Source organism: Amphiprion ocellaris, chromosome 6 (assembly GCF_022539595.1).
Source record: "Amphiprion ocellaris isolate individual 3 ecotype Okinawa chromosome 6, ASM2253959v1, whole genome shotgun sequence".
In the NCBI taxonomy this organism is placed as follows: domain Eukaryota; kingdom Metazoa; phylum Chordata; class Actinopteri; family Pomacentridae; genus Amphiprion; species Amphiprion ocellaris.
Window position 1 is genome coordinate 14,649,297 of NC_072771.1, and position 13,650 is coordinate 14,662,946.

At 38.5% G+C, this 13,650-nt stretch overlaps 1 protein-coding gene across 2 annotated transcripts in view; it reads right to left on the minus strand.

Moving 5' to 3' along the window:
- The window catches only part of zdhhc8b (zinc finger DHHC-type palmitoyltransferase 8b), an 85,384-nt gene that overhangs the window by 9,279 nt on the left and 62,455 nt on the right, over positions 1-13,650 (minus strand). For both annotated transcript variants that reach the window (XM_023271556.3, XM_055011454.1), the window contains exons 2-7: positions 11,126-11,247; positions 5,062-5,219; positions 4,095-4,267; positions 2,782-2,884; positions 2,207-2,298; positions 763-895 (exon numbers count right to left, since the gene is read on the minus strand). In XM_023271556.3, coding sequence (XP_023127324.1) covers positions 763-895; positions 2,207-2,298; positions 2,782-2,884; positions 4,095-4,267; positions 5,062-5,219; positions 11,126-11,247 — 781 coding nt within the window. The remainder of the gene's footprint in view (positions 1-762; positions 896-2,206; positions 2,299-2,781; positions 2,885-4,094; positions 4,268-5,061; positions 5,220-11,125; positions 11,248-13,650) is intronic.

A 13,650-nucleotide genomic window follows, 5' to 3' on the forward strand; every position in this document is an offset into this window, starting at 1 on the left:
GAACATGTCTGATTAGCTTTAATTATGCACTCTATTTGTGAGAAATTAATTGTACCATTAAATCAGATGAGGATGAATCGTTGAGCTGAATCATTTTTGCCAATAAGAGCTGTGACTGAACTGTACCAGACGTACCATGTCAGAAGGGCCTTACCTGGGGTTTCGTCTAAATGCTTTAATTAGAATTTCAATGATGATTTTGCTTCTATACATAACTAGTCAAGTGTTCCGTTTGCCTCCCAAACTGAGCTGCTGAACCGCAGGTCTTTGTAAAGCTTTCAACGCAACAGGGGTAAAGGCTTCAGGACAACACAAAGTATGACAAATGTCCTACAAAGACTGGGGAACAGGTTTGCACATAGGCGGTCAATAAAACCAGAGCCTGAATGAAAAGTAAAAGCATGAATCTTTAACATAAACTCTGACAAGTTAAGAATAATAAAACTACAAAACCACTAGTATCAGCAGTAAGTTAAAAAAAATAAAAAAGATTCTTTTCAGACATGTTTGCCTTTAATTCTAACAGATGTAATATATCCTATCGGGGTCAACAACTGTCATATTCATTCACCCTATTTAAATCGGGTGTCGGAAATTCTTCTATAGAAACAGAAACTAAACAGACCACTGAGTATGCGCCAAGCTGCAAACATGTGGAAAGCACAGCAAGAGAAAATGGTGAACCAGGGAAAAGACTAGCTATAGGTCAGCTGGGTGATAGAATAACAGGGAGAAGTTCTGTAGAAATTGGGAGCCACTGACCTTGGAGCTGATGATGGTGCCATGGATACCGTTGTCGCTGACCTTGATGGTGATTTGTCTGTCTGAGAGGTCTGGTCTGATGAACGGGGGCTGAATCTTGACGTGCGGCTTTTTCCTGGGGTCCAGCATGTACCTGCATGGAAATGAACAACCCATGACCAAACAGGTTGTTTGCTGTCAAGTTACTCTACTTTTACTCGACATATACTACCAGTCAAAAGTTTAGACACACCTTCTCATTCAGTGGTTTTATTGAATTATTGTATACATTGTAAATTAATACTGAAGACGTCAAAACTATAAAAGAATACATATGGAATTATGTTGTGAACAAAAAGTGTTAATATTCAGTATTAATCTACAATGTAGAAAATAAAACAAAAAAATAAAAACCATTGAATGAGAAGGTGTGTCCAAATTTTTGTCAGGGAAAACCCATGTTGGTGTCTTAACAATATTCAGTTACACACGTTAGATTTAGAATATATATTTGGCTTGTTACATAGTTCAACTTCTCAATCAGCATTTTTGCCACTCATATTTCTCTCAATGGCTGTTATTTGGACTTTTTTAATGTTTAATGGACATTTAAGTAGTGAAATGTGAATGTGTGATATATTTTCCCAGCAGTGTTTAGATATTTGCCTGGAATATTTACCTCCTACATGAAAAAACATGTTACTAAATGAACATCCATGATTTGTGGTCAGTTTATACACTGTCAGTCAGGTTTGAAATGATCTGAGTCAGTGGTTCAGTAAATGAAAACCCTTCCATTAGGGGCTGTGCAACAAATTAACAGCAGCTGCTAGTAAACACAGCATCTCACCCCAACCTGTTGTTGTCTCTCTGCAGTCACACTGCTGATTTTTATTGGAATGGATTCGTCCCAATTGGATGTAAAACTGGCATTGTGGGTTTTAGTGATGGTCTATGTAAAAAGCATGTTGACTAATTCAGCACAGTTTCCCATTAACTGTTGTTCTACAGAGTGAGTCAATTCTCTCAGCCATCTGCCTTCCCTCAGGGTTGCTGGCTGCTATCAGGCAGAACTGGATACACACCTCTGCAACCGCCTCGGAGCATGTGCATATAGTCATGGCACGGTCTGTGTTACCACTGCAGTTATAAGACAGTGTTAGTGCTACAGCATGAATGTCATGGGTTCTGATGGCTATAATCCACCTACATATGCATATGTAAAAACACACACACACATGCACGCACACACACACATGCACGCACACACACACACGCACGCACACACACACACACACACACACACACACACACACACACACACACACACACACACACACACACACACACATATTTTGTCTGAGTGTATTTAGCAAGGATGAAAAAGCACAAAGACAAGACAGTTCCTGTGACGCATCCACTGCACATATACGCACGCAACGTAAAGCATCATAAAGCATCTTACCTGGGTGCCAGGGGACTACATAAGACATACTCCACGTTGCCACAGCAACCCTTGGTGAAAGGATTTACCCCTCCACGAAACTTGCCCGTCACCTGAGAAACACAATTCCTTGTTTAGAGGCGACAGTAAAGGAAGCACAAAGCCACAGCGCACATACAGAATGTATACACACATTCTTATAGACACAGAGGACCAATGCGTGACTATAGAAAATATTCATGAAGGCTCATATAATTAGTGAGCATGGGAATGTTTTTGCTATTCATTAGCATTTGTGTTATTCTTTTTACTTTAGTGGTAAATTCACCTCTGTGCACAGAAGCTGTATTCCTCTTATTGCAGCTGAGGTGTCAGTAAAGCACTTTGGTGTCCAGACAAGACTATTAAAGCAGGTCTAGTTTCCAGCAGCCAGGCAGCTCCAGGTGTGAATGTTTTAAACAGTGTCAGTTTGAAGTACAGCAATGCCGCTCGGCTCACTTGCACTGGACAAATAATTGATCGATGAATAAATGTTTGACTGTGTGTGCCTTTCAGTACAAAGCACTTGAACGGCTCCAGTGCTGACGTCTCCTCACCTGTTCATTGGTTGTACGACCTCGAGCCACAAGCACCATGTGAAAACCTGTTAGTCCCATGACTGGAATAAAGAAAAGCCCTGCTATACACATCACCACCAGACTGAGCAGAAAGGTCAAGGACAATCACAACATAAAAACATGCACTGCAAGATTGTCATAAATGTTTTAGAAGAACTATAATTTCACAAGTGATATACAATGATGATGCTATATGCACAACACCATAATAAACTAGAATTACTGTCTTGTGGTTGTGTCTCCACCAAGCAGGGAAGCTGCACTTTATATCCAAGTCTGTCCAGACTCATGTAACACAGTATAGTACAGAAGTGACCATACCATTGTGCAATATCACCTAAATGTCAAACTATTAAAAATTGCATTTGCATTACTTCACTGTAAGAACTACGCATTCACTGTGGTAGTTCTGGACGGGTTTATGCCAGACATAATGGATCCCATCTGAGCTGAGCAAATTTATTCTGGTCTCATCTGGCCAAAGAATGTACCTTCGATATTCACCAGGCTTCTTTTAATGTTCTTTCCAAGAGCGAGCAAAGTTAGTTATGTGATGGTCGGCGTACGTTTGTCCTTCAGTCTGTTATTCCGTCTGTGTGCAACATTACTCAAAAATTAACCAACGGATTTGGATGAAATTTTCAGGGAAGGTCAGAAATGACACAAGGATCACCTCATTACATTCTGGCAGTGATGCGGCTTATAGTCTGGATCCACAGATTTGTTAAAAATTTCTGTATCATTGTGAGTTAGCTGCACGGCGTCACAGTAAGCATGACAACAAGTGAACACTACGTCAGCTGCCTGCTGATGATCACGATTGTGATCCTGCTACAAATAACTAGTATGTATCACCTTATAGCCCCTGATTACTGATACAGCAGTGTTTACACTGTGTATCAGTTGGTCACTGATCTTCCTGTATTCTTTTCCATCTTTGTGAAGTCTCACCATCAGATTTTTCACTTCCTTTGTCAATTATTTTCCATGTGGAGCCATGATGCAGACATGCAGACAGACACAATGCATGTTCAGGCTAATTGAAAATCACAGGTTCACTCAATTCAGTGTCAATGATGACAGGATTTCTAGCTTGTGTCAGTTATCACAGGCGTATTAATCTTTACTGCACTAAGTAAGAAAAGTGTTTTGGCAGAGCAAAAAGAAAAGTCCATCACTTCATCATTTTATTGTATTAGACAATTGCTTGAAAATTTGTCATTATTATGATATGAATTCTTCAGATGCATTTAAAAGTTGCCGTATCGTGATTTTAAAAAGTGAAAGGATACGTGATGGTAGTGTGCAGTGCTCCCAGCCTCTCTCTGTGGTGAAGGACAAAGATGAGGCCAAAGGAGAAAACTCCCACCATGTGAACGCTGAGTGACAGCAGGAAGAGGAAGAAGTAGCGGTAGTTCCTCCGTCCAATGCAGTTGTTCACCCAGGGACAGTGATGGTCGAAGTCCTGAGGAGGGAGGAAGGGAGGGAGTTATTCTGAAATGCATGCAACAAATTTGTGGGGTATTAAAGGGCAAAAGAGGGCAAAAAAGCAAACCCGTGTATGGGTTTTAATTGGAGTACAAATTTAATTTAAGCACTACAATCTCTATAAATGTCTTATACTTCCTGTCGAGTAAAGATAACATATTATATTCTCTAGTAGCCCTACATTCATGTGTCAATAATATGTTATAATCGACATGCAGGAATTCTTAATTTAATGCTTTCAACATTCAGTTTTTTCCAGTTAAAATTTTGAAGAAAACAGGATTGTGGCCTGTATAATTCTGCATCCTGTATGTAGATGTGTATTACTGTCCTACTGTGTGTGATTGTGAATGTATTACTTGGTATAAAACCAATGTGAGGTTTTTGAATGCTGATAACAGCATCTTACAGTTAAAGCCGCCAGGAGCTTATATTTATGCCAGTAATTATGATCTTTAATGACGACAATATTCTTGCCAAGAACACAGATAATATTCCATTATTTATATAAATATATTTATGTATTCAATATTTGTCTCAGATTTGAATTCTTGGCAGGATGGAAAACATCTAAATACGTGCAATGAACCAGCATTATTATCCATATTAAACATTTTAACGGATGCTAACTTGACAGCATCAGATTGTTGGAGAAGCTAGTACTGCCAGAATATTTCAGCCTGACCTCGATGCATGCATTCGTAGATTTTTATGTATACTGGAGCCGCACAGTGTCTCTGTTTGCACTTGTGCTTCTCTATTGACACACACCTCCACACAGTTGTCACAGACGCTGCAGTGCGAGCAGCGAGGCGGCCTGTAGAAGTGACAGGTGGCACACCACTTCATCCGGACCTGAATGCCCTTGATCTCCACGTTCTTGTAGAGCGGCGCACGGAAATCATCGTCCTTGTCCTCGTCCTCGTCCGCTGTGGGACACACAGAGACCATTAACAGAGCACAGATGCTTATGGCGGGATGTGAGGAAACCATTTAGTGCAAATACACACACAGACACAGGAAGAAGAAGCATGGTTTTGATTTATGATTCTATTTGACAGGGACAACGGGGGCACCTTAAATGAATCTCAATCCTGCTGTTAACTGTCTGCAGAGAGAGTAAAAACACTAGAAAATTAACATATCTTTTAAGATATGACTTATTGCTTTGAACATTAGACTGGTTATCAAGAAGACTGACTAATTTGTGTATTCATGTCAACTCATTCTCATTCATGGGTTTGCTTTATTTCACCTGAAAAGAAAACTCAACCTACAACCTCCGGCCTTCAGCATTAGAATAAGTGGCATTTCCACTGTCCTCGTTGTGACTCTGCAGTCAGTCAAACTGTTTATGTGAAGCTTTGTACTTTTCCAGAGACGAAAAGCTTTTTGCTTTGGAGCTGCAGTGGAAAATAAAATGTCTTTAAGCCGATCAAAGAGCACATTCAACCGATTCAAGCTCCAACTCAAGAAAACAATTTCACACACAGCGCAATAATAACTGCAGGGAGATCCAGGTAGTGGAACACACACACCCACACACACAGAAAGAATGAAAGAAAACAAAATGGAGTGAAAAGAGAAAATGAGAGAAACAAAGAAACCAACAGTTCCATGGCGGGAGATTGCCCTGTTATTATGGCTCTCGAGTCGATTCACATACATTTTAAAGGTAAAGCGCCTGCCAAACCTGTACACACTAACAGCAGTTAGACTTGTATCTCCTCTGACAGCATCTTTTCTACAAATGCAAGGAGTGTTCAGCAAACAAACCCCCGGCCGATTCCATAGAATATACATTTACACAGCAAAAACAATACACTTCATTTACATTCAATTTTTGCATGAAATAGATGAAACTAATGAAGTATGACTGGAAATATTTTCATCTCTATCACTATTTACATCTCTATCTATACTCACATATTTACAATGACTTTTCTCATTTTTATTTTTACCGCTCAAGAGTGAGTCACCTACGCTATACTGCATCTATACAATATTCACGTACAGCCTGAATCTCTATCAAATACATTTCAGGTTTAATCCTGGCATCACCATTCATGTTAAACTGCTGTGATCTTCAAACAGAATTCATTACCTCTCACTCTGATTGAATGATTGCTCATTTGAAGGTCAGGTGGAGCGTTATTGACATTATGGGTTGTAATTTTCAATTTTCTTTGGAATTATGACTCACTTCAGTTTCCACCACAGCATCAGTGTGTGTGTCTGCATGCACAAGTGTTCACTATCAATCACAAATGTGTTATCCTTCATGGATGGACAAACTGTGCATACATACAGTACATGACAAATTACACTGAGTCAGGACGTAAAATTTCATCATTTTGTTCAATGACACTTGGGCAGGGTGAATGGCTGTTAGTGGGGAACAAACAGTTGACCTTTGTGGATAGGTGGTTTAAGTGCTCTTTCTATCACTCAGTCTCCACATGGTAATATTTACTGTATCCACTGCTTGACAGCTATTGTTGAGAGCAGTACAATGACTATATCTGTCACATAATACAGTATCTTGTCTTTTATTCTCTTTACTGTTGTTTGTCTGCTCTCGAGGAACACAATAGACAGATGTACATCACAGCAAGGCTATGGAACTTGTGAAGAAAGAAATTCTTTGTTGGAAAAGTCGAACCCTTTACAAAAAATGCAACCTTACTAATCAAACGAAGCCAGAAATCTTTGTAAAGCAGATCTAATTGATGCGTTATGATGACGGAATATATATATATATATATATATATATATATATATATATATATATATATTTAAAAAAACTAGTGGTGGGATGCGATTAAAAAAATAATTTGTAATTAACTAATCACATTTTTGTCAAATAGCAATATTTGACGCAATAAGTAAAGTTTTTCTGTTCAAATAAATTTTGGTTGACAGTTGAATCAATGAATAGACATATACATGTTTAGAATTCAAAATTTATAAGAGTGATACAATTTTAAAATGGGACATATAGAAAAAAGTGGTTCTGATTATTAAAAGCCTAGATTTAGTTAAGTTTTTCCACTATATGGCAAATAACATAAGCATAAGTAGTTCAAGGACCTTCAAAAATTTGAAAATCCATAGATTCATTCTGTTTTCATAGTTTCTGGGTCTGATAAATGGTGTAATTTTGATGGTTCTTTTTTTAGGAATATACATTTTTATTTATAACCAAAAATATTTTTGTAATAAACTAAAAGTTTATAATGAAGTTATTAAAAGACAGACATTTTTGTGGTTTAAGTTAATACTCCGCTGAGGCTCCGCCTCCTTGGTGTGTCCTCATTTCTATTTATCTGCATTTTTCATCTGTCTGCTACATTCACAGATTACTGCAAACTCAAAGCACAATTATAGCGATTATATTCATTATTTTAAGACTTTTTGTAAACTCAAGCACTTTCAGTGTCTTCTAAAGTGGTCTATTATGGGATGGCTACACCGTTAGCCGTTAGCAGGACTGTCGCAGCTAACGTTAGTTCTGGTGCTAACAGCATGTTTTACATTGAGGTGATACCGTTGGCTTGAAGTGCTGCTGTGATCAGAAAACTCTTTGTAGCACAATTTGCACACAACCACGCTTTTATCCAAGCTAACATCGGGAAGATTTTTAAAAGAAAACTTTGTGCCGCACAAACTCAATGTGGTCTGGTCTTCCTTCACCGTTCGACATTCTTGTGCGCTGATGCCACTCCTGTATATCTTGTTCATGGCTGCAAACAGACTTCAGGTTCATTGTTACCGCCACCTACTGGGCTGGAGTGTTCATCACAGTTACTGGTGTGCCAGAAATAAGGGAACTGAGAAAGGGGCGCTTAAATGTGTTATTTATTTTTAACACATCATTTTTTTCTGTAATTAATTAACCGAAATTAACGCGTTAAAGTCCCAGCCCGAAAAAAAACTGATACAGTCACCAAGGGGTCAATCAGTCAAGGGCACTAAAGATACCAACAAGAAAAGCTCTCAGAGAGCGCAGTACTCTGCCAAGGCTGCTCAGTATTTATATCATTTCTGCTGGATGAAATCTTTAATAAAAAGTTGCTTTGCGCTGAGCAAAGACATTGAACACTGTGCAATTTAATATGAGTTTGGTTTGGTGGAACCCTATTGCCACAACAACAACTGCCACAACTTTTATGCATTTTTTATGTAGAAATTTTATAAATTTACAAGGCAGGGGGATAATTTAACCTTTTCCTTTAGAATTCCCACTTTAGTTGGTGTGGTGTGTCAGTTCAGGTGCCCAGGATTACTACACAAATGTGGAAATTATTGTAAATTTAAAATAACTTCTAAATAGAATTCCTAAAATTCTATACTGTTCAATTCCAGATACCTGTGACTAAATGTTTTGTGCCTTTGTAGGTACACTGAGATCTGTAAGTTGCAATACACAGATGGTAAACTGAGGCATAATACTGTTAAAATTTCATTTATTTTTCTTTAAAAAATTCAGATTGTTCATAATGTTTTGTAAAAAGATAATTCATCAAATGTGAACATTTTCAGAATGTACGTTTTTGCACTAAAACAAAGGGGAAAAATTTAGAGTTGTCATTATTAATAGGTTATTATGTTATGATTTTACTGGTCCTGCCACTTGAGACCAAATTGGGCTGTATGAACTAAAATGAGTTTGACACCTCTGCTTTAAAGCATATCCTGATTTATTATCTAGTTCACTTTAAATGGGACCATTATTTACTAAATAAACGTTATACTCTATTGAAGGAGAGTTGGACCCTGAGATTGAAACCATAAACTCATGAGGAAAATGTTTACTGAGGTAAGAAATCGAGTGAGAACTAGAGTAGTTTTCTCATACACCTGTATATAATGTGACCTGTTTTTGCACTCGGAGCAGTCGCCCCCTGCTGGTTGTTGACACCTCTGCATTGGTTTCATATTTAAGAACTGGAGGCGACATCCACCTTTTATGTGTCCAGTAGCCTATGACAGCTAACATTCTCGACTATTAGCAAACTACCTATAAACACTGCTCCATAAAGGATATTGCTGAGGCTATTTTGTAAAATCTATTTCCTGCTTACATGGGTAACAGTTATTCTATGTTGTAGAATTAATCCTGTAATTGTGAAATTCAGCCATGGTGTCCTCTGTTCAGAAAAACGTGACACATGTTTGTATCTGGTCACTGCAACAGATGTTTTGGTCTCTTCCAATGAATCAGAAACATAATTAGCTCCTAAATGTTCTATTATATTTTGTCCATTGCTTGGGACTAGGCAGTTAGCTATCAGTGGGTTTATTATTGCATGTTTGCTAAAAGCTGAAATGGGGAACACAAATGAAAACTGAACCAAAACAGTGAAGTTGGAGGTTGTGAAACCAAAACAATATGCTGAAAAGCACTAAAACTCTAAAACAAATCAAGAATTTGGTGATAGTTCTCTGTAGCTGTATCACTAAAAGCAACTCCCTTTGCTTTACACATAGTCATTTCACAATTTGTTGACATAAAAATATCTTCAATGCAGCTTTAATTATCACTTTGTGTGACAATATTTTGGATGAAATGAGAATACCTTTGCCACATATGTTTCTGAATGTAATAAAATTTAATGAAATAAAAACAAAACTTACTGCATCCCCAAACTGGATTACAATTTTTGTGCAAGCTTATTTTGTTTGACCAAGCAACCAAAATTCACACTGCACTTTGATATTCATATCGACAGAAATACATTTACTGGTAACATGAGACCATTGTGAGAGGCCTGGGATCCAACATAATGCCAAAACACCATTTAAATGCAAAGGAACCTTTTCCCATGGATGAGTAAAACGTGACTGAATTCCACAAACTGCAGTGCCTTTTGCAAAATTGTCCAAAACTGCGAAAATTGCTAAACTTTCTGACATTCTGGCTTATAATGGCGTTGTCTTATTAGACACAGTCATCTTTCTCATCTATCACCTCAGTTTGCAGTTTCCTCAAAAATGATTAAGAATGATAAGAAATGATAAGAAATCACTGTGCTGTCAGATGCCTGGTCGGAAAAAATCTTAATCTACACCAAACTTTTACTCTCATGTTTACAGTCTGGATGACAAAGTGATTTTCTGAGCAACTCACTGGCTGCACTATCTTTTCTTTTTAAAAACTTCCCTGCTCCTTCAGAAGCTATCAAGAGCTTATAGCAAACACCTCATCCATCAGGAGTCTATAAAAGGCAGCGAGGCCACAGAAGGCCACAGTCACCTCTGGGTAGGCAGGTACCCGCACTTTATACAACCTAATGTTTATTACCCCTTTATGAGCAGAAAAAGCGCTTCCTAACGACATGTGCTTATCATTTACAAGCGCATTACAAACATCCCCGGGGAAGAGTTCAATCATCATTACTTTAGCCCTTGTCCTCAGCAGAGATAGGGCTGAGGACAGGGAGTCTGTCTGAGTCAGTGCAGCTTGTTGAGAGATACTCAATATCTTCTCCAGAATAAAGGTTTGTATAACTTTCACCAGCATCCTGCATGTGGAGCTTGTGCACTTTGACAGGCTGGAAGAGGCAGATAATAGAGGAGTGAAACACTGCAGAGTGGTGCTGTGATAAATGTGGTGCTATTAAAGGCAGTGCCTGCTACATGGGGACTCAACAGGGCAAAAACATTACTCATATTTATGTGCATGTACATTATGGCAGATACTAATATTTTAAGATGGCAGATAAACGTTGGAAGTGAAACTGCTTTTCCCCAGAAATTTTATAATGTTATGAACAGACGTTTGACAAACACCAGCATCCATCTCCATCTAAACCACGCAGACATGCATACAAACCTCTGGGGTAAACACCAGGGTCCATGAAGGTTGCCATGCTGAAGTTGGCCAAAACGAAGAGGAAGACCAGGCCATTGTAGAGAGGCACAGCGGGAGAGATTACCTTTGTCAACCAGGGGCACCTAGAGACATAAACGAAGAGAGACAAATTAGGATTCTTTCTGCCTGCCGAGAAGCACGCATTAAATACATGATCATAGATGTCTTCTGTTGCTCTAGTCTGAGTAGTAGCCATGTAATTCTCTAACAATGAAATAGCTAAATGCAGTCTTTTAAATGAGCCTTCACATTCTGTTCTAACACAGCAAAATAATCATAACTTCAAACTTGGCTACCAAAAAATGACAGCAGGGTAGATCGTGCTAGAAAGCAAAACAACAATAAAGCAGCCAGCTTGAATCAATGTTCCCAGCAGGGCTTTAATTCCCTGCAAATGACCAGGACATAATGTGAGTTACTATTACATCCATTAACTGAGGGATTGATCCTTAGCCTGAAAGCGTTTTTTTTTTTTTTTTTTTTTTTTTTTTAAACGTGAAATAAGCTGGTTTAAAAAAAAAATAAAAGCATTTAATGGAAATAAAACTGCTTGTCCATGAAACTGCCTTGCGGATGATTTGCTGCCTCTTCTTGCATGGTGTTTATTAAAAGAAAATACATTCTCTATGCGTATGTATCCTCTAATTACAGCCTACCCAGTCAAGCAGGTTAGCCGAAGTGACTCAGTGGTAGAAATAGTGCAGTATAAAGTAATTTTCTGTATCACAGTGTTGGGCCAAAACCAGCCGTTTGACACGAGCTATTACAGCTGACATTCTGAGAGAACAAAGGCTGAACTCCTCTATGAAGAAACTAATTTACATAAAGGCTATTGGAACCCAATCTAGCTTGGGTGAGAGAGATGTTGAGACTCTGGCCTCGCTAATGACAGTCACTGATAAATGTTCAATCAACAGAATTGAATTTGTGGCACAAATGATGTCACGCTTGTCCATTATGAACTTTCCCCTTGGTGATATTTGAATAGGGATCTGCTAGACAATCAATACGACTTTGTCTCCAACTGAGCGTCATCTAGAAATTGTAGAATAATGAAGGAGCAATCAGTGTTACGCTTTTCAGCGGGTAAATCTAATCCAGTCTGAGCGGCACAGTTCAAATCAGTGCACAGCCACCGTCGACTCACAAGCCAGGCTGAACAATTGATGAATTTCAAATCAAAATCAAGGCAATTAGCAAGTTGCAAGATATAGGAGGTGGCTAATAAATACTGAGACTAGTGCAGTCAGTTTGGTTTCATTTGATCAGATTGAAACTTTGCACACTGTCGTTCATCTGAACCAGGGTTTGCAGGTCTTTTGTTGGATGATTGTGGCCTTGCTACTCTGTAAACAGCACCGAAATCCTTTCACTGGTCTGATGAAGTGGTTTTAAGGTACACTGCTGTAATATTTTGAGAAAACAAAATGTGAGACAAGACAAGATACACACAATTACACAGAGGTTAGTAGTTAAATAGAAATCAATGAAAGAATACAAAGTACAAAATGCAAAGTGTCTAAGTGTGTGTCTAAGTGTTTGTGTGAAGTGGCTAAGTGGATGCCAAGGAATAGTGTCAAAAAAAAGAAAAATAAATAAATAAAATAACCACAAGTACAAAATGTAAACTGTAACCTAAAAAACAAGAAACTGACATTTGGAAAGTTACTTAATAATTTAAAGAAAACAATAACAAACAGACTTACTTCATTTTTATCCCAAATTGGGAACTTTCGTGTTACAGAAGACAGTTTGAATGGCAAACGTATGACACAACAAACGACAAATTGAACAAAAAACAGTGAAGTAGTTTACAGTTATAAACTACCATAATATACAAAATAGAATAAACATAGGTAACAAGTACCATCAAAATAACTGAATGTACATAGAGTGCAAAATTGGACTAGAGAAAAAGTCCTGCAATCAAAAACTAGAGTTATTCCTCTGGGGACAATGAATCTCTTTGCAAAATCCATTTCTAGCTTATGACTCCCTACATCAGTGCGGAGCAAACCCTTGGACCAGCTCAAGGACCAATTGACTGACATTTCCATTTCAAAAGCTATTCTGCCAGTGTAGTTTAAAATGACCTTACCTAACCTGGATGAGCTTTAATTTCACTTCTGGGAAACTCCTCTCGCATTAAAAGCCTCCCTCTGATCTGCAGCTCATCTGACATTACATACATCTGATTTCACTCTCTGCTCTGCTGGCAGAAGAGGCCGACCGCTTCACTGGAAACCTGTCAGGACAGTCAGTGAGGCTATCAAAGGAGAACCTCCTTTAAATTCCACCAACACTTTGCGTCAACACTGACCTTCTCCACTGCCTGCGAGTCATAACTCAGCCGGAGCTGTGAAATATTCGACTGTGGAGACACCTGAATCACAACCACAGCCCTGCTCAATCACAGGACTCAAATGTCAAGACATCGTAGGCTGATTTCATTCCAGCCAACTGTTTGTGTGGTTTCTCCAGAGAGG